The 22146-nt window shown below is 36.0% G+C and overlaps 1 protein-coding gene across 2 annotated transcripts in view; it reads left to right on the top strand.

The window, feature by feature from the left end:
• Nucleotides 1-22146, top strand: part of ESR1 (estrogen receptor 1) — a 177211-nt gene that overhangs the window by 100368 nt on the left and 54697 nt on the right. For both annotated transcript variants that reach the window (XM_075748406.1, XM_075748407.1), the window contains exons 4-5: nucleotides 3885-4001; nucleotides 21084-21416. In XM_075748406.1, coding sequence (XP_075604521.1) covers nucleotides 3885-4001; nucleotides 21084-21416 — 450 coding nt within the window. The remainder of the gene's footprint in view (nucleotides 1-3884; nucleotides 4002-21083; nucleotides 21417-22146) is intronic.

The raw sequence follows: 22146 nt of genomic DNA, 5'->3' as shown, positions 1-22146 counted from the left end.
GAAAATATATCTGTGTTGTGCTAATTGCCATTGATAAATTAATAGGGCCCCAATTTTCATCCTTGCTGGTCAAAGACAAAATGAACTCAGCTCTTGAAAGCTGGAATTCAGTGAAACACTCAAGCACGTACTTAACTTTAACCATGTATACTGTGCTGAGACTACTTGCTAGAAGTACACAGATGCTTAAATGTTCCACTGAATGTAGTAACACTTAACTTTAAGGAAATATGGAGTGTTTTGCTGACTGAAGCCCTCAGAGATAAATCACCCATCCACTCCGATTCAAGCATGTGCTGCTGTTGCATACACCACAGCTATCTTGAGAACCCTTAGATGGACAGCGATGAGTCTCTGAACATAAATACTAGTCACATGGCTCATGGTGACGAGAGAAAGTCAGACTGCATGTGCAGTAAGAAAAAGCTCTGATTATGACAGGCTGGGTTAGAATAAACCCAAAATGATCCTAATTTCAGCCATTATTTTCTTGTTGACACTTTGCTTCCTCATCATCCCCCTTCCACTCTTGGTCGTTATCGTACAGATTGTCACATCTGAAATTAGTGTTTTGAGAAAAGAGCCAGATCTTTGTACCCTGTTCCGGAAATACCTTAGCAAATAATAAAGTGTTATACAAATATTTAACGTTATTTTTACTGTTTTAAAGTGTACAATGTATGAGATATAAGAAAAACAGACCACCCCTCCTCAAGCTCCCTTAAACTCTTCCTTTGCAGCTCATGACAGTACAAGTCATACATATGGGGGGGATTAAAACTAGGGGCTCTACCCTATTAAACTCACTGTCTTTAATTTTGTGCTGGTTATCTGATAATTTATTAAAAAAACCCGCAAAAACAAAACCACAAAAATGAAACCGTAAAAACCCCTAACTAATAAGACCACAGAGTCCAAGTGGCATGTGCTTCTCTTTATGAGTATCAGTGATCACTGAAGACATTTTGTCCTCTTGGTATCAACTATCCAAATGGCCTAATTAATCATAGAATCATAGAATGGTTTGGGTTGGAAGGGAACTTAAAGGTCATCGAGTTCCAACCCCCCCTGCCATGGGCAGGGATACCCTCCACTAGAGCAGGTTGCCCAAAGCCCCATCCAACCTGGCCTTGAACACTTCCAATTAGCCGCTCTAGCATGTCTTACTCTTTGGATAAAATGAAAATGAAGTGCAGGGCAGCTGAGCACCTGTTGATGTGTCCCACTCTTACACTGACAATTCCCACCAGTGAGAAATCCCTTCTAGTAAGTCAGATTTTTCAGAATCACCTTTGCCAAGAGAGGAGTTTTTAGGATAAAATAAAAGGTAGAATAGTTAAAAAACAATTCGCTTTACAGCAGAGTCATTGAGTTATACTATTTCACTTTAAAATAAAACTTGTCTTTGTGTTACCTAATCCTTGGTTGTGTTCCACCTTTTTCCCTTCCATGCCACCCCAAGCTAGACTGCCCTAGTCCATGTCTGTGCCTTGCAAAGGAAACTTCCTTCCTCACTTCCTGTGACTGAATACTAGAAATCAGATGGTATTGTGAAGAAGCAGGAAAAGTTTCTGCCTTCTTCCCTTAATTTCTTTCTTCTTCCCTGATTAATTTGAGAATAATGTCTACTGTATACTTTAATTATCAAACATTTTCTTCTGGTTCCTTGCATCTTTTCCAGTCTCCTGAAGGCATGTTGGTTAAACTAAATTAAAAATTCTGAGAAATATTAAATGCATTATCTTCTTCCTAGTTTTACAGCAAATATGAAGTCTAAACAATGGCATTGCTATGGCATTCATAATCTGAAGAAGTATGCCCCTCACACACAGATCTTTCTTTTTTTGCATTCGAAATGTTACAGGTTTTATTCTATGAAGTCTGTCAAGCACTTTGAAAGAAGAGTGAGTTGTCTAAGGTGCACATCATATGCATGAAAACAGACTAATTATGCCTACCATTAAAGCATATATTTAAGATAAAACTTTTCAATGTAAAAATATGATAGTATGAATCACGTTAATTTCTGTAGGGACTGTAGCTCTATCACAAATAGGATTATTTTACGTACTATTCTACAAACCAAATGCCTATTCCCAAATGCTTGCAGTTTGCAAAAGGAAATCTAAGTTCAGAGCAAAATAAAGTCTATCACTCACATAAGCACTGTGAAAAAGAATGGCTGAATTCAGATCCTGCACTCATTTCCCCTGTGAATTTACCCTTTAACTTCACTAGGAAGAAGATCAGATACTCTGTCGAAGTCTTTCTTTGTTTTTAAAAAGAGTAATTAAAGTTTTCCATCTTTCTCTCATGCTATTTCAGAGCTTGGCTTACAAAACAAGGTTGGTGATTGAAGTCATGTGCTACAGTCTTTTGCTGCTGTTTAATGTGACCTAATAAAAGTGCATTTTCTTAAAAACATGGCTTTCTCTTTTTGCTCCTTTTCCCTGTAGATAGTGCATTTTTGTATGGTTGAGGCTGTTTTCTTTCTGACTCAATTTTTTTTTTTTTCTTACATGTGAAATATTTTGAATCAGATATGGAACAGTCTGTATCCTACCAGAGGAACTGAAAATTAAAATGGTCTTTCATGCTGAGGTTGAGGTAGTGTTTCTGTTCTACCTCTTTACCTCAGTCCTAGAGCAAAGCCTGTGGATTCAGATTTTTCCAGTATTATACTGTTATGTCAAGTAGAGCTAAAAAATAATTCTATTATTTGAGACAGTGTATAGTCAGCTGTCGCTATATTAACAAGTTTACAGTTTGGCTGCTTATATTGATTGGATCCCAGTTATGCAGCATTAGAGAGCAGATGTTTGTGGTGTAATCTGATAGTAATTTTTACTCTATTTTCTAATTTCTAGTCAAGGATAGATGGTTTGATGAGACCAAGGCCTCTGTCAAACCTCCACTCTACCTCAAGCTGATCCCTTGACCTGAAAGAAAGAACAAACAGTTCTGCAGTAAAATTGTTTCGTTGTGTGCTGTACCTTAGTTGTGTTTAGACGAATACAGAGCACCAATAAGATGATTTTGGATAGGTTTCTTTGTCCTTGTTAAACTTTTTCTATGGTTGGGAAGTAATTTTATAGCAGGTTTAAGGACACATTTTTTAAGAGAAAATTGGAATAGAGGCTTGTTGGCAGTAAGAAATTATGGTATGCTGAAAATGTTTGTAATGAGAATTCAGATGTAAAAGGTAATAAATAAGGAAGTGGAGCTCTGAAGGGAAAGGTACCAGTACCAAACGTGGTTGCAGCATATGGTAATTTAAGAATTTGTTATGACAAAAGGTTTTTGCATATATCAGTAGACATGCAGTTGGAATTAGAGTCTGATTTATCCCTGAGATACAATTAATTGATGGTTGTTGCTTCTATTTGACGTTGTCATTTGTTTCTTAACTGCCCCAGATTGTGGCAGATATCAAAAAATATTCTGTGCATAGGCCTTTTTAATGCTATAAACCTCTAAGCATTTTATGCAGTCTATTGGTTAAACATCAGCACAGGCATATGGACCAGATGGCATTGTATTTTGCAGGCTAAAAGTGAGGAAATCAAGGGACTTGTTCATATTCATCTATCCTCTTTTGTGACTGCTTTCATTGTTCATTATTTTAATTATTCTACAGAAGTTATAATTTGTGCTTTAATAGTACTTTCAAAGAACTTGCGAATAAATATATTGTGAATAGATGTTAGTTTCACTATCCATATCAATACTTTTATGATTGATTATGATGGTAAGCCCACCTTCTTTAGAAGGTGGCAGATTTTAGATGCCATAGAGAATACTCAATGAAAAATAAGAGAGTATTATAGGCAGTTTTGTTATGTCTGTGTATAACTGATGTGCTTACTTCCCCTCTGGCTTTACAGGGCACAATGACTACATGTGTCCTGCTACTAACCAGTGCACCATCGACAAGAACAGAAGAAAGAGTTGCCAGGCTTGCCGGCTAAGAAAATGCTATGAAGTGGGAATGATGAAAGGTGGTATGTACACAGCAATCAACAAATCCTCAGCATTGGTGTCTGCCTTCCTGTCTTTTAACTTCACTGGACAGCTGATATGGCTCCTAAAAGAGGAAGAAACTAATTTTATTGAGCTGAAGTGTATTAAATCAAAGAGCAATTAAATAAAAAAAAAACCCTCCAAATACCATGTTATTATTATTGCCCAAATTTGCATCAAAATTAATAGGAACATTGACTTTGATGGAGTTAGGATTCTTCTGTTAATAATTTTTAATTCATTTTTTTTTTTTGTCTCTCACGGTAGACTCTAGATGACGATGAATGAAACTTAACCCAAGATTTTGTAGCATTTTGCTGTCCAGTGTGAAAAGCACTGGTAGTCTCAGATCAGTCTATATTCATTAAAATAAACTTCTGAATATGTAATATTTGTTCTGTGAATTCTGGAAGGGAAAGTCAGTTCCTCTATTCCAGTACTGTACACATATTTTATATGTGAATTAATTTCACCCCACAATATTAAAAGCTACTCATTTTATAAAAACTGAGACAAATGCCACTTTCTTGGAACATACTTATGTAATAATGATGTCAGAGAAGAAGAATCAGACACTGAATACATAGGCTGAAGTGGAATACCACTAAATTATTTATATACGCAATGTTTAACTTTTGGAGGCAAAGTTAGAAATGCATGCCAACACTGAACAATTGCTATGGTGTGTTCTTAGATGGAAGAGTTCTTTTGTAACGTAATTTTGGATTGATCACAATACCTGCCTTTCTCTAAGTTACAATACCTTATGTTTGTCAAAAGCAGACAGAAGTTAGCTATTTTTAATCCTTTTGAAAAAGCCAAACTCCTAAGAATTAAGAATGTTTAAGAACAGGAAATCATAAAGTTTCATATTTGCTCTAAAGCAGAAGAAAACCTTGTTGTAGTCTACTAAAAATTTCAGATTGCTTTTATTAATGAAGAGTAAATACTAGCTTTATTGAAACCTGTTTCTATAGAAAAATGTAGCAAACTAGTAAGTGCTCAGAAGAGAAAATATTAGAACCCTTGTCTTATGTGTGAAAGGAGCTAATTCTTAAATTAGATATTGGTTCTCCCTTTCTCTGGCACACTTAATGCTTTGTTATTCCACAAAAAAATCTGGGGCAAGAGAGAGGAGTAGCTCATCATGTTTATCCTTCCCACAACAAAGGATTGTTTATAAGTTCAGTCTGTGCAGTCAAGGTAGGCCAAGTCTGGGAATCTTGGGAGAAAGAGCAAAGGGGAAAGAGTAAAGGAAAACTAGTCAGTTGGTGCTGTGCTTTGAGGTTGAATCTCATTTTTCTCAAGAATTAGGCAAGAACTGAGCCTGATTTTGTTAATCCCAGTTTTGGGATGCAAGCAGGAGGAAGGTGTCAAACCTCTTTTTAATTCTAACACATAAGACAGTAGCTGATTTTTTTCATGACATTTAGTTTACGGATCCAGAGGTTTTTTGTTTCTGTCTTAACTGCCTGGTGTGTACAGCTAGAACTCTTTAAAGTAAAATGTTTATAATTAGTATCACAGCTGTGGTCCGGAGAAGTTAAAGTTTCAGAGAAGGCAAATTAAAATCAGAAAATCCCTTACCTAAATTTTCCATTTAGCTTTAGCTTTGACCCTTGGACATATGGCAGATCATAGTTAAGATATATCATTATGTTTTATGTAGATGATATTACATATTTCATTTGGCACCATTTGCATTCATTTCCATCCACTTACACTCATAGGTATTTAATTAATGATCCACTATACCAGTTTGATGTTTTCCATATCTATTCTCTATGATACATGTTGTAACAGATTTTTCAGTGTTCCATATGTAATTGTTTCAATCACTTAAAAACTGCACAGAATTTTCAACTAGAATTCTGTAGATTAAAGTAGTCAAAAAAAAATGACTGCAATTTTTTTCAAATTTTCTTTCTAAGGTAGATGTTCTGGAATTTTTATTTCATACAGTGGCCCTCACTTGAGTAAAGTCCTGTGGATTTCATCATTTTCTTTTACAATGCTGTAAGATTTCTATAGTCTCTACAGCAACTGACAGTTCAAAAATAGTCAATGTGGGATTTATTTGTTTGCTTGGGGTTTTTTTGTTTTTGTTTTTGTTTTCATTTTTGTTTTAAACTAAGCTCATAATTTTCAACAAAGAGATCAGGTGCATAAATTCTGCGTGCTCCTATAGGACCATTAGTAATGCAAGGAAGTCCATCACTGGACAGCCATAAGCAAGAGTTTAAGAATATTTATTTTATGAAGTCTGGGAAAAATTTCTTGAGATCCCTCAGTTGCAGGTTATAAATCTGGCATGCCTGTAGATGAAGTATTCAAGAAAGGTAAAGTTAATGTAGGATGAAGTAAAGCATTCAAGGTTCTGCTGGAGTCATTACCGATCCCGGATTGTCCACGTAGCTGTGGGAGAAAGAAATCCTTTTCTTTAGGTAGTACTTGGTAATTGGACATTTCTCTTAGGCGAAGATAAAGGTTAAGTGAATATTCTTGATATGCCATCTGGTTAGCTTTTAAAGTGTTAACTTTTAAATGTTTTTAAATATTTTTGGTTGTTTTTTATTTTCTCTGAGAAGATCTCTTAAGCTTTTCTTTTTTAATAGATCTCTTATAATAACACTTTTCTTCAACATACTTGAATCACGTACTGCTGTGGTTAACTCAAGGTCCATGTTTTTCTCTTATAATTCCTAGTTCTCTTGATTCGATCTTTTAATTTAAATAATCTCCTTTTGTTCATATTGAAAGATTTGCCTTGTGTAAAGGCATTAATTCTATCATACATTTGAAAAATATTCAGTTGTGTCATATCTCACTTCTATACCTATCTCCACAATTTGCTTATGATGATATACCTTTTAGACCTAGTGGAAAACAGCTGTAATCTTTCTTTTCTCTAAATGTAATCTCAGTTTTCCTTCTGCACTGAATTAGCTGAGGTTTCTTAATAAATTGTCAAAGCTGCTAACTTGTGACTTTTATCTATCATTCAACTTCTGAGCAATATCTGAAATTAATTATTGAGTTTCAGTAAATATGAGGGAAACTAGATAAAATCTTGATTAAATGTGTGGTTAATTTTAAACATAGGTTATAAGCTATGGTTGCTTAGGTTTTTCTTATAGCAGGTCACAATGCAGTTCATATATATTATTTTTAATAGAGTGGACAACTGAAATGTTTTTGGAGCTCAGAAAAAAATGCAGGTTTCAAGTGGCTCTTGAGCTATGCTGTAGGAACATTTATTTATGACTTTTTGTGGAAATTTTATCAGGTTTTTTGTCCTGCTGTTCTTTCATCTTCTAAAAACTTCTTTCAGTACTGGAGAGTTATTTTCTTTCTCTCCTCTTATGTTTGCAAGTGTTTCCTTCTGCATCAGTTACTGTGCTGCTTCGAGAGACAATTAGACTGCCAGGATCTCTGCTGATGTAGTCAGCATCTGAGGCAGAATTTATTGCTGTTATTTTTTTGTCCAAATGCTTCACTCTCTCTTTCAGAATAAGCCAAAAAGATCTTAAAATTATATGTTATTATTTAGTCTGTGCACCCCTGCCTGTATGTGCGGATAAAGTAGTCATGTGGAATAAGCTCCTTGTCATGTCCCTCTCTCTTCCAGTTGGGTAGCAGAGAAGAGTAGCCGTGTTTTTGTTTGTGATCCACTGATGCTTTCTTGAAGATTGTTTCTGTTCTGGTTTGGAAAAGTATATTCCAATTTACTATTTCATGAGATGGGGGGATACCAGCTTCCAAACTGAGTTTTTACAGCAGTTGCTATCCTGAACCTCCAACCATATGTATGGTCCAGATGATCTCTGCTCCAATATAGATCTATTTTTCCATTTCTTCATTGTTTCATGGCTTTCTGATGACTTGGCTCTGAAGGACCTCATTCTCTGAAATCAAAAGCACCTTATTTTTATTTTTATTTTTATTCATTAATTAATTATTTTTATAGTGTGGTAAATGAATGCAAATTCTAGTTATTAGCTTGCTACATTCTTCCCCTCCTTTCATGTATGACAAGGCAGATTTAACATCAAGTGCTCTGTCAGATCAGAGCAACAGAGGGCTGGGGGAATAAGTGGCTATGGCAAAAATTTGCCATGATGTTAAATGCTAGGTCCTTAACGAAAAATCAGTTATTTGCCTGGTAGTCCATTTTGAGCCACCCTGAGACCTACACAATTCTGTCAATTGTCGAGTGCTGATGGTTTCCCAACCTCAAGTTGTATGAAATGTGGCAATCAAGGATTTGAGTGCTCGTGTGCTAGATCCAGATGGTGATCATGTATATGACTAGGGGTATTTGCTGTCTTTGAACAGCCTGAAATTTTGTGTTGTAGAGAGAAGATTCTGAGTGTTGTTTCTTGTGAAAATGAAATTACACCATTACAGCGCATTTGAAGCCTGTATCCTTCAGTGTTCCCCTCACAAAGTATATGAGAACCCTTCAGAGATTACTGTGGTACAGCCCAGGGAATAAAAGTCTGTGTTTGCCAAAACAGTGTGCTGTAACCACATGCCAGGTACCTGTAGAAATGTTCATTAAGTTCTAGAGGTTGGAGTCTGGGGATTGGAGGCTTTCAGTTTTTCTCTTACATACTCTTGAAGTAGTTACCCACCTGTAACCGCATGGGAATTCAGTCTGGTTCAGTGTGACAGTATTGCTGAACTTTAAGAAAAATATTTACAGGGAAAAGAAAAAAAAACCATTTGGCAAATTTGCCATCCTCTCTGACAAGAACCTTGCTGATTTTTGTCTTTAAATGGAGAGAGCTATGCTTCCTTGCTGAATGCTATATTTGTTCATGTTAAAAGACTAGAGTTATTAAAATCATTCTCAAAAACGGAGGTAAATCGATGTCTGATGCAACCACTGGAAGGGCTCCAGACTTTCTAGTTTTCCATGTAATTATCTTTTAATGAAATAGGATATTAAAAATAGAAATTAGTGAATGAAGGAACATGGATTAACAATGTGAAACTATTTTGGTTTGTCTGAGCTGAACCTTTATGATATTTATTAGACATAGTGTTCTGTACTCAGCCAAATAACTGTGTAGGTGGGGCCTGATAAATGTATGAGGAAATGTACATTTTTAAGATGTAATTGATGGGCTGATAGCATGTACTCAAGCAGCATTTGCAGCAAAGTTTTTTGAGTTTAGAACAGCCTTCTGGGAAAGAAGATGGAATTGAAACCAGACTTTTTAGTGAAATGTTTCTTTTTCCCCTTTTTACACATGCAAAGTGGATTGTTGCTATTGAATTGTCCCGGAATATAATATTCCACTGTTCTGCCCCCAAAATAAGAAAGAGAGAGCATTTTTGTGATCACTTTCACCAAAAATACTTTATCTTCCTATTCCACTTCACAGAATTATCTGGGCTAGAAGGAACTCCAAGGGGTCTCTTATCGGGCCACCTGCTCAAATCAGGTTCAACACTGAATTTAGACAAGGTTGACCTTTTACAGTCAGGTGGAAATGGGACAACTTATCTTATGCTTATTTATATGCTATAGCTAGTTATATAATTTTTTTTTAATACTGCAGAATTTTTTATCTTTTACTCTTGAACATTTTTTTGAGATCGTACAGCTAATTATGTCTGTATATTTGTTTACATTTGCTTTTTTGGCCTTTACATACTTAAAAATTCCTCATTAGGAATAATTTTAGTTGTGATATTACTTGGGAATAGCTACAGCGATGAGACAGTCCCCATTTAAATTGCTGATTAATTTTACGTGAAGTCTAGGATCCTTGCTGTGTCTCCACCTCTGTCTGCCACTTGTTCATAGCACAGGTACCTCAGGGTGTCACTGTGGCTTCGCTGGTTTTGAGCAAGCCTATGCACGTCAGAACAGCTGGTGTCTTCTCCTTGCTGAGCTTGAGAAATTCCGGGAGTACTAGAGCTTCTGGTTCTTCCCTTGGTTAGGCATTTACAGTTCAATTCTAGCACTACCAGTCCTGATGTATCAGGGCAAATAGCTCCAATACCCTAATTAATTTATCTAATTTCTAAAATGTAGCAGTTACAAGTTCTTGCTGTCTTTGAGAATTATACTAATGGAGTCATACTCCTAAAACTACTTGGCTTTTCCAAGTCGTGGTTGATGTATGGTTCCTTTAAAGGCTTTCTTGTGACCCCTGAAATGACTATGGCTTCACTGTAAATATTGCCTAGAAATGGGGCTGTTGCAATACTTACTGTAGCCAAAACTTAGTATGATTTGTGCAGGAGTGTCAGCACTGAAAGGGATTGAGTCGAATGATGGATTAATTGAACTTCTCTTGCTTCTCTTCTACATGTCCTCTGATGCTCTTTAACACATGTGCTATGAATGCCAAAGATTGAATACCAAAATACAGATTAGGATGAATCGTGTCTTGCATCTTCGTCTGTAGATCATTGGTTCTCAAACTCTGAGTTATGAATAGTCATTAGAGACTCCAAATTACATTTGCCTTCTTGTTAACAGCATTTTTTTGTCACTAAGTCTTTAAAAACTTAAACATGGAAGACCGGTTTTATGATCTACATTGTAGCTGATAGGAATACGAGAGCACTGTGATACACAACGTGACTTGACCACTGAGCAAACTGGTGGCAGAGCCAGGAGCTAAACCAGAATATCTGAATGTAAGCTCTGGACCCTGCATCCCCCCATTGCGGCTTCTCTCTCTCTTCCTCTCTCTCTCTTTTAATAGAAGGTAGTCCTGGTTATAGAGGTGGAAAAAAAGCCCCAGTTCAGAAAAGGATGAGAGACATTTTTGAAAAAAACACTCACATAAACAGACATGCAGCATTCATCAACCACTAGAGTAGAAAAAATCGCAACATCCAGGTGCACAGACCAAACTCAAATCTGTTATTTATTTATACTACAGAGGCTCTAGATATCCTTGTCAGAAACGAGGCTGTTAAACACTGTCACTTAAAGCAGGCCTGTTCAAGATTAGACATTAAATTCTGATTAATTTTTTTAGAAGATTTCAGACAATGTTTGTCATTTGAAGTAATTGTCAACCCACCTGGGTTTTCAGCACAATTTACATTTCTGTTTGATTTTCTAAAAGGGAAATGGATATGAAATAAAGGGGCTGATTGTCTAAATCATATTCAAAAGAAGTAATTTATTAAGCCTATCAAATTTGAATTTGGAAAGTGGTGTTACTTCCCTGTGGCCAAATAATGTATCTATCTAGAGAGAACCAAGCAGAAAAGCTCTCAAAATCTCAAAGCTCTCAAAATCAGCTTGGAAGGACCATCATGGCAAGATACATTACAATATTAGGACCTACATTGCAGTTGTAGCATCAGCAATCTCCATCCGTTAAAAATCTATCAAGACTGTAATTGTATTCCTGACGTCTACTTAGGTACAGCAGCTATAGTGACCTCATGTTTTAGAGGAAGCTGCAGGATTTTTATTTCCAATGAACACCTGTTGAATTCAGTGGAGGTGTGCCTCATGAGGTCTTCCTGTAAAGCAAAATTACTGTAAGAGGTCATTAGGAGACAGCTACTTTGCTTGCATCCACCTTTTAGACTCTAAAGTCAGTTGTGCTTAGATGACACTCACGTTTGTGCCCATAAGGGAACTGTTGGCTTGTTCACACTGTTCTCCTTTTGCAATCACTTACTGTTGCCAATGGCAGCAATGCCACCAAAGTGAGTCTGGACTGAGTCCCAGAGCTCTTATCCAGCAGTTTAGTAAATCCCTCCTGCATTAGGACATTTGATTTCTATCTCTTCATATATAGATAGATATATAGATATCTATTCTTTTGGTTTCTATCCTCTTCAGCTCTCACTCCAGTTTCGGAAAGGTTCCTATATAAAGGGTTTCTGGCCTAGAAAAATCTGGTTTCTTCCTTTGTGAACACTGGTGTAAAGGATTCATGTGAATTCTCTGCCCTGGCCTGTTCTTCTCTGCTCCTTTAATACTCTGATCATCAACTGGGCTATAGACTCTCTGGATTTCTGGAAGATGCTTTTTTATTTATAATCTCTTTGATTTACCACATACGTTTAGTCTTTTGTTCTCAAGCAGTGTTTGTTTTACAAAATCTTCCTTCTCTCTGGCGATTTTCAGCATAATTCTGATAAGGTAGATCAATCTTGAAGAGTTACAAAATTGTTTGGAAGAGGTTTTTCTAAGCACTTCTGAAATACTCTTCTGACAAACTGACAAAATTATAGGCTGTTAGTGCTGTAAGGCTGTGTGTCTCTATGGAAGTGTCAAATGTCTCTTATCATCTGGAGTCTGCTGACGAGGAGCAGAACTGTGGACAAAGAGCCTCATGTTCAAAGGTTGCTCCAGACGGGGAGGTTAGCTGGTAAACCATTTACCTATTACTGTTTCCAAACCCAATTATACATCCATCTTTTTGTTGTCCTCTTAGGAAAAAACCAAAAGTCATTCCTACCATGATTTTTTTTCCCCTCAGAGTGTGGCCACAAACTCTTGATAGCTACAGGGGGTTCCAGCACACTTCACATGCTATCCTCACACTCACTGTCCCCACTGTGACTTTTTCCTTCCAATTTATTTATGAACCAAAGGTCTTGATTTTGTAATCCTGTTTAACCTAGGTGTTGCAGTCTTTTCCTGTGCATAAAGCTGTCCTTTGCTATAATGTTTCCACCAGCCCTGTTCCAAACCTGTTCCTCCTAGGAGCTGCACGCAGCAGCTGTGTTGCTGAAACGGAAAGTGAGCAGTAAAAGGAAAAGCCTGCATTACCATGAAGCCACAAATGGAGAAGAAAATCTTCAAAGCTAAAAACAAATTTCTGAGCAAACAGTTTTTAAGTAGAAGCTTCTTCCCTGTGTTAAAAGTTACTTATTTTGCAAAATAGTTCCAGTAAGACATGAAACAACACTGATATGAATGGGAAGCTATTGCTTATATGCTCGCTGCCTAGAAACTGAACTCTGGTTCTGCAGTTCTGGCACTTAGCTTGCCTTTATGTTTTGACTTGTCAAGTTTCCAAATCTACTTTGTTTTCACTAGTTTAAATGCTTGAGATGCCATCTGAATGTCTGTCAAATATGAAGTGGAGGTTAATTTGTAGAGCACTGACTATTGCATGGATTTGAGAGAGCTGCCCATGTACCATTAGTGGTACAGCTCAGAGTTATGTGCTAATGACTTTTGAGCAGTAATTGCATTCTTGTGCCCATGGCTGGGGCAGTGACTGATGCCGTCAACACCACCTCAGTGAACTGCGTGTGGGATCGGGAGAATGGCAAGGCACTTGTGGTAATGGAAAGCTAGTGAAGAGTAGTGAAACATTTTCCATGTCATTTATGGGGTTTCTAGGCAGTTAGGGGACAAAAAAAAGCTAGATATTGTGATAGAGATTATTTTTGTCTGTGAGTTGAAATATTCTGACTAATTAATATTTAGTCCAACAGCTTACTGCTTCTCTGATGGTACTTTGTCAAAAAGGGGGCGTAGGATTTAACAGTTTGTGGATTTGTTATTTCCCTGGACTTCCCCTCTAAACCTGATATCTTCTGGTAACCTAAGGAAGTAGAGAATCTAAAATGCAGTTGGAGTGAATATAAGTTTTCCTTGCAGCAGTAGAAAACTACGATGCCATTACTCAAATTGTGACTATATGTAAACACTAATATTAAAACCATCTTTTGTTATTTTGTTAAAAAACCTTTTTATTGTCACTGATTGACAATGTGAAAGCCAAGACTGTATCTGCAGATAAGCCGGTTGTTTGCATGCATCAAGTCTAGCATATGCTAGATAAAGAAAACTTGTTGTGTGCCTAAAGTTTTAGATTGAAATGTTTGTTGAGTAATACACACATGCATACCAACATGAGTTGGGTAAGATTTGCCAATGGTGATTGAGGTGTTGCTTTTAATTTTCTTGCTTGCTCACTGTATTATTTTAAGTTTTTGTGCATTGATTTTAACGTTTAGGGTTTTTGAGAAGTTAAAACTATTATGCATAAAAGATCCCTGAGATCTTCAGGTGAAAGATATTAAAATATGTTCTAATAACAGAGTACCTGAGATGTCACAGCTTTATGTTTATGGCTACAACCTATGACCACTGATGTGTTTTTCTACTCACATGATGTTTATAATGATACATGTTATGACAACTACAGAAACTACTAAAAGCAGAATTTTACTGCAGATCAATGAAAAATGAGATGAATTTTACTGTAGGTCATATATATATATATATATATAAAGCCCCAAATAATAACTAATACACTCCTAATCTGTATTTCTATAAAGAGAGACAAGTGACTAGTTCTTTCTGTCAAGGCATTGCCCATGAAAGGAGGTAAGGATTAGAAAGTTATTTTTTTTAGTACTTTAAAAATCTGTAGTGAAGTATGAACTCAGCAAGTGCAAGGGAAGGATGCAGTTAAATTTTTTCAAGGGAAAAGACACATGGATATACTGACTGCTATATCCTAAAGCAAGTATTTTATGAAGATAGACTTACTTGTTTCAGTCATTGCATGAAAAGATAATACCATGTCTTCCTTCTGAAACAAGAAAGAGACACCATGAAAAAAAGATATTCGTAATTACCTGAATGGAGTACATCACCTCTGCAAGTGTATAAAGGGATAAAAAATTATGCAGGCAGCAATTAGAATTACTTCCCAATCCAGTAATTAAGTCCTGATTATTAAATATATCCTAGAAGAATTAGTTAATCCCATTGCCCACATCAGTTCAGTTGTCTTCCCCTCTTCAGATCTCCATCAGTTCTCTTTCTAGCTGTTTCAGTTTTTCTTTCAATCTGTTCTGATTTTCCTGTGAATTCTTAGGTTCTACAGCCCTGTCTTCCAGGGCTAGAAGGAGAAGCGGCAGCGTAATTCCTTGAAAGGTGTGTTGAAATAAGGAAGAGTACCAAAGAAAAGTTTTTCTTCTCCCTCGTTCTCTGCAAACATCAGCTCCTGAGGTGGAATGACAGCTCTCACCAAACATCTTTACTTTCCCAAATATTCAGGAGGCAAAACTAAACCTTACTTAATTATACACATAGAAAACATATGTAATATGAGCCAAAATTATTTGTTTATAAAACATGAAACAAACCCTCCTATTTCCAATAGACATTATATAGCAGTTTCTAGCATAAAACACTATCTCATCACACTATATGGACTTGGAACTCTGAAGTCAAATGTGCAGCCACTTCTGTTCACGCATCGTGTGCTTCCCACACGTCTTGGAGAGATTGCTGTGCTTTTGCATGTTTATTGACAGAGAGTTAAAAAAAGAAATTGCTTCTGAAGGCAATGTAATTTTAATCGTTCAGCTACACAATGATAATGAACTTCTAGATTTCTTGAAAGAAGGTGGTGATTTTCAATTAGTTTCATGTTGCTGCAAGGGTCTTCTAAGATAAACAGCGTTAGACTAAGCCAGTTTTACTGAATGGGATATTCTGAGAAAAGTACTGCAGCTGCAACATCCTTATCGCTTATTGCAAGACAAGAGATATTGTTCCTGTCTAAATTCACAATTTGTGTAATTACATTCTGAATACTTACATTTTTCTATAAAATAAAATAGTTATGTCTCCTCCCAAATGAGAACAGTGATGTCAGGTGACTTGTGTATGTCACACAATGACAGCTACAATTAAATTGTTGGAAAATCAATTTCTGTGTATGATATATACAGTCATGACATGTATTAATAAAGTATATTAATGGTCAAAGTTGCAAGGTGAAATTCTCAAATATTAGAAAATACAGAAATTATCGGTATGACCTATATTGAACCACCTTATGGTATGATTTTATTAGTATCCTTTGCCCTCCAGAAAATTGCAAAACTTTGTTTCTGTTGCCACTGTTAAATATGTGATGACACTAGCAACTGATTTTGCAGATTGTTTGCAAGCACAGAGATGTATTTGAAATACAGAGTTAAAGAAAGTCCAAAGTTTTCTAGGTAGTGGACATTGCTCAGGGCTGATGTCTCACTGTTTCCGAGGTGATCCAGGAGATCACAGATCAAAGAGAGTTTGTGTTTGCGAGGCTGGGATCCACACATAAAGTGCCTGGAGCCTTTTCAATGATTCATCACCACTGATACAGATAGTCAAAAAATGATTTGCTGAAAATCTGTGTACTAAAACACAGTTAGAGGACTAGAATTCTGTAGACTTTGGGGGTAGATTTTGTTCCAAAAATATTGGGGAATGGGTTTTTTTCCTGCATTTGCAAGTGAACAAGATAAGGTTAAATATACAAGTCACCTGAAAGTTTTAACCTTCAAAGAAAGGTACTATTTGTAGAAAATAACATTATTGTAGTTTTTGCTTGCAGCTATTGGAAAGCTGTTCAGAACTCCAGCAAAACTGAAATGGAGCATGAAGAGATGGGATAATAAATAGGCTGCAAGTGAATAGGCTTTAAACTGGCAGGCAGATGCAGTTTCCATATTACTACCCACCCCTTGTGTGAACAAGCAGAGCAAATGTTGTGCATGTGGGGGAAAGAGAAGAAAAGTCTTTTGCATTTTGTGTATCATGTTAATCAATATAGCACAATAAGTTTTCCAGGTAGCAGGTGGGTGTTTCAAACCAGACAAGAAGCAATAAGCTGTTGTGCTTAGGATTTCTGGAATAGTGAACAACAGGAAGGACATAAAAATATCTTGGCTGTTTCAGTTTTATCAGATAACGAGGTTTTTTTCAATCTTAATGCCAAGAAAAGTTTATTGGGCTTTATCACATCTAGTCCCATTTATTGCAAACAATAAGCATTCTTTACTTGACAAATATTCCTACAAAATTTCTAAAAATAAAGAAATTGAAGAAATTTTAAGAAGCAATTCATTTGGAAAAATATTTAAGTAGAATAGGATTTGAGATTATACATATATCTTTAAATCTAAATCACATAATTCTATGGTTCACACAGAGCAAAGCAAATTCTAGTCTATTTGTTTTCTCCGCTTCTTCCTGTAAATATTCTTGAATATTTTATCTAATACTGAAGATATAAAGGTGGAGTTTTGTTTGTAGCAGTAGACAGGAAGAAGCTGCCTGCTGGATGGCTGAGATTCAATATTCATCCAATACTTTCCTAAAGTAAGATTTTTTTTTTTTTTAATAATCTGGAATTTATTTTTTCTTTTGTTTTAATCACATGTTGGAAAACACTGGTGAAGTGTTTCATTTGGTTAACATTGACTCCACAATCCGTATGCAATTTTATTGCTGATCAGGTTCTACTGACTGCGGTTTATAATTACTCAGCAGTTTTGAAACCTGCCTCTCTATCTGAAAGGCTGACTGAATTTACGTATGAAGCTTTATAAAACTGCCTTTGAAAATCTTGGCTCCTGTAGCTTTAAAACTCAAGTGGAAATTGTTTTAGAGCTTTTGCGAGATGCATAGTACTTCCATTTTTGGTAGAATATTGTTTTTTTATAACATTTGGCAATTCAGATTCCTTTATTGGCTGAACTGTGGAATCAAAATTAATGCATTCATATATTTAAAAAACTCTTACAGGATCATTGCACTTTTGGCAATGAAGTTGTAGCTTGATAGAGTTGTCTTTTTTTGAATTAGTGACTGTGCATCAGTATTATCTCTTTTAAAAAGAGATAAAATTTGATTAAGCTGAAGGAGATTTGGAGGCACTTGCATTTTTCAGAGAGATACTCACTCTTACTGGGTTCAAGAAAATGAATAATAAAATCACTGTGTTGCTTGTCCATCTAGGGGTTAGGTGAAGAGTTAGTAGTAATTTCTATAAATCTCTGATGAGTATAATGTTTATACAGATTCAAAGACCTTTCTATCTGTGATAATAAAAGCTGCTGATGTGATGCAGAAGGAATGCATACTTGTACTGACTTTTTTTTTTCAGATCTGCTATCCACAAAATCCAGTGTAGGCTTGCTATGTTTGGTTGTTTTTCTTAAATCGTGAAATAAAAATGTAAAAATAGATTTGTGTGGGGTATCTCCTCCAAACGGGTTATGTTCAACTTTGCTCAATGCACCGCTTTTTTTCAAGGTGAAAAAAAGCCAGTGGGAAGCCTGCAGAGAAATTAAAAATAAACCTATCTATCTTATTTAGAATCTAATTGATATAATTATTATATTATATATCATATTATTATTGATATAATTAATATTAATAATAAATATATTAATAATAAATATATTATTACTTAATCAATAATAAATATATTAATAATTAATATATTAATATATCATATTATAATTATTGATATAATTAATTGATAAGCAGCTAAATGTGCTTAAAGTTGCCACTGTACATACAGTGTATGTGCATACATACATGTGCCACATACAGTTGTTATGTCAAATTCTCATCACATCCTTGTTTTACTTAACAAGGCAGACCTGGAATAAGTAAAAAGTAAACCCAGAAAATTCCTCTCTGATCTTCCAGTAATCTATGCCATGGAGACTTAAGCCAAAGGTGCCCTATTTGTGTTTATTAACCCTTAATGGATTCTTTTCTCATCAAATTTAGCCTACAAGTTTCTAACATATACCAACTTCTAATGTATTCAACACTTTCAGCTTTGTTTCTGCATGGTGTGAAAGAGAACATCTTCTTGTCTGTCCTGAATCCTGCATGGGGTGGTTTCATTTGATACCATCTTGCATTGGAAGAGAAGCGTCAGTGTTCGCACCTTATGCATCTTCTTTCTATTCCTGATTTTGTAGTCTTGTGTCTGGCTTGCAGGCCAAGCAGACCTAGTTTGGTGTTTCTTGCACCAAACTTGTTTCACACTTCGGATCATCTTACTTGACTTTCTCTTCTCCCTTTTTCATTTCTTTCATATCTCTTTTTAAAATGGGAAGAATGGAACTGCATAGTGTTCATTGTAGTGTGCCTCAGGAGTTAATAAAATCTATGATTTATGAAGATGCTCTGTCCTCCCTTCCTCTCCTAGTAATTTCTAGCCTTCTATTTACTTTCTAAACTAACTTATCTGATGTTTTTATAGCGTTATTCTAACCCCAAGATCTTGTTTCTGCATTATGTTAGTTCTGAGTCCATCTGTTTATGAGTATGGTGAACAGTACAGGCCCCAAGGATACTTTTAACTCTTCAAAAGGAAATTGCTAGATGAGCAGCTGTAGAATTTGGGATGTGAGACAGTTAACAAATGCTCTAGTGTGTATGAACTGTGTGGTTTTGTGCACGTGATTATGTCTGCATGTTTCACAAGGCAATTTTAATTCAAAAATATTACATTCATATAAAGCATGAAAAAAAAATATCTGTTACAGATAGAGCGTGCATTCTATTGAGTATTCCAATGAAGTAAGCTACCAATGAGAATAGGATGACATTTTGCCAAAATAAGTCTTGCATTTTTTCTTAATAGCAAGTATCTCCCCCTCCTCTCCTAAACAGAAACAGTTTAGTGGCAGGAAAAACTGATATTACAGAATGAAAAATGGGAGCGGCAATGCACTGGAGACTTTAGGCTTACAACTTGTTTAATGAATGGGAAAACACAGGGAGGTTAAGTAGTAGGAGTGATGAAAAATTTATTGAACTCCCTTTATCAGGAAAGATTAATAGAATAGAATCAGGAGGCCTGGTAGATTTTGAATGAACTAGACTTAAAGTACTCAATCTTCAAGTACTATTTCAGTGAAAATTTCACCATTTTCAAAGAAAGAGGCAAACAGATCTAAACATTCTCTGTTCCTTTGAGACTGGGAAAGGATTTGTATGAAGGAATATTGGATGTGAGTTGAAGATGCTGCTAACAAGACTGGGACTCGAAAGGTTTAAATTTTTGTGGTGTGAAAAAAGCTGAGCAAAGATTGTGTTTCCCGCTCCGTCACCCATCAGAAAGACCTGTATTGATCACATGCACGTGCCAACAGTTCTCAAAGATGTTTTTGTTTTTGTTTTAAATTGTTCTTCTCTATTATTTGAATAGTTTATATCCTTCCCTATAGATACTTCTTCTTTTGATTTTCAAACTGGGACTAGTGCTGCTTTTCCATATTGCACGAGAACTCCAGAATAAGCCCCATCATAAGTTGCCTTCTCATAGCTCAGTTCCTTGTGTGCTTCCTTTGTTACTTGCTTGTCCCTTGCCCCTATTTGATGATTGATTTACGTTTTTAACTCAGCCTCAAAATGCCTGTGCCTCCTCCACTCAGAGCCAGACTTTATCTTCCCTTTATGGTTGGACTCCATGTGGGCTTTATCATTATATTGTTCTTGTAAGCTTTCCACAAAGGGAGATTTTGTTCCACTGTAAGGTCTTACATTGTTGTTCTAATTGGTATGGCTGACTTGATAATATCCCAAGGTTCAGGGTCATACAGCACTAAGCACATTGCAGAAATGTGCAGTAATGACAAAAAATGGTTTCTGTTGCAGTTATTACAGCCTTTTGACAGTAGGTCTCCCACATTAGATTCTGAGGTTGCAATTATCTTTCCTTTTCTTTCTTCTGTTTATCTACTTAGATGGCATTCTTTATTGCTGTGTAAGCTCATCTTATAATGGGAACTTGTTTGGATTTTTTTAATGTAATTGTGAAGATCACAAGCTCAATAATAGGATGATGTTTAATTAAAATAATAGGTGAACTTGAGCAAAGCTTTCTTGGATAGTTTTTGAGAGCTACTTCTGTGATCCGTCTGGCCCACCCTGATCATTAAGTTATCATTGGTCGTTTACAGAACAGTTGTCTGCTAGAGTTTAGGACATACTTTGAAGTTTGTGCTGTAAAGAAATATTTATTTATTCCCAATTACTGAATTCCTTTTGTGGGACTAAGGCAACTATACAGTGTCACTAGTCTAGAGTCCTGTGTAAGCCCAACTGATCTGAATTTTAGGAAGGACACTAAGCTTTTAAAAATAGTTTTTCTCTCCAACTTCAATATATAGGAAGAAGTCTTCAGAAAATAAACCAAGGGTTAGTGCTACCTGGGTCTATCAACAGCAGCTGCTGATTGGCTGAAGCCATGTGTGTGCGATACATATGTTCAAGGAAATGAATTCATTATATTCTTGTGTGTCTCTAGGAATCCGGAAAGACCGCAGAGGTGGGCGAATGATAAAACCAAAACGTCAAAAAGAGGAGCCGGATTGCAAGAGTGAGGAGGCTTCTACGGAGCTGCGAGCTCCCACCCTTTGGACAAGTCCACTGGTGGTTAAACATAACAAGAAGAGCAGTCCGGCCCTGTCCCTGACAGCAGAGCAGATGGTCAGTGCCTTGCTGGAAGCTGAGCCACCCATAGTTTATTCTGAATATGACCCAAACAGACCATTCAACGAAGCCTCTATGATGACCCTGTTGACCAACCTTGCAGACAGGGAATTAGTGCACATGATCAACTGGGCAAAGAGAGTTCCAGGTAAGGAAAAAAAGCCCCAGTGGACTATAAAAGCTTCTACATGACAAACCAATAGAAAAAAGACATACAGGTTTTCACGCTATGTATTCTAATTTTATGCAAATTGTTCACTTAAGTATAAATACATAACAAGTCACAAGGTTTATGGTATATTGGTCGGTAAAAACTATAGTGCAATGTGAGTGACTTTTGAGGAAAGATTTATTCAAGAAAAGATATTTACCCACACTATAGAATGTTGGACAGTTCTTTGATTGCAAATCCCTTTTTCAGATAAAAAACACAAAAATTAAAGGTAAAAACAGATTACCAAAACACAAATCTAATCTATTTGATCCAATCAAATAATGTTAATTGTTTAGATCCCTTTTGAAAAAAGGATTGCTCTCATGTCTGTAATGTAAGCAGTATACTCAGCATCACTACTGACCACGTAAGTATTAGTGCTATTTATTTAATTGCCAGTTTACCTTTTGACCATAAACTACAGATCTTCCATGAGTTTTGTGTCTAAGAAACAGAGCCAGAATAGCAATTTTTGTATGAAAATTTTTTCCTACTGGAACTAGATGTTTTTCTCTTTATCATTTTGGTGCATCATCATTGCTGAGCTATGACCCCTCTTTTCTGGAAGGGAATTACAGAATTGTGGAAAGTATGTAACATTTTTTGTCGAACCTATGTTCACATTCATTCATGTGGTTTAATTCATTTATATCAATGAAGTGAG

This window comes from Balearica regulorum, chromosome 3 (genome assembly GCF_011004875.1).
Source record: "Balearica regulorum gibbericeps isolate bBalReg1 chromosome 3, bBalReg1.pri, whole genome shotgun sequence".
Classification (NCBI taxonomy): Eukaryota; Metazoa; Chordata; class Aves; order Gruiformes; family Gruidae; genus Balearica; species Balearica regulorum.
Note: the sequence above shows the minus strand (reverse complement) of the source record. Positions and strands in the feature narration are given on the sequence as shown.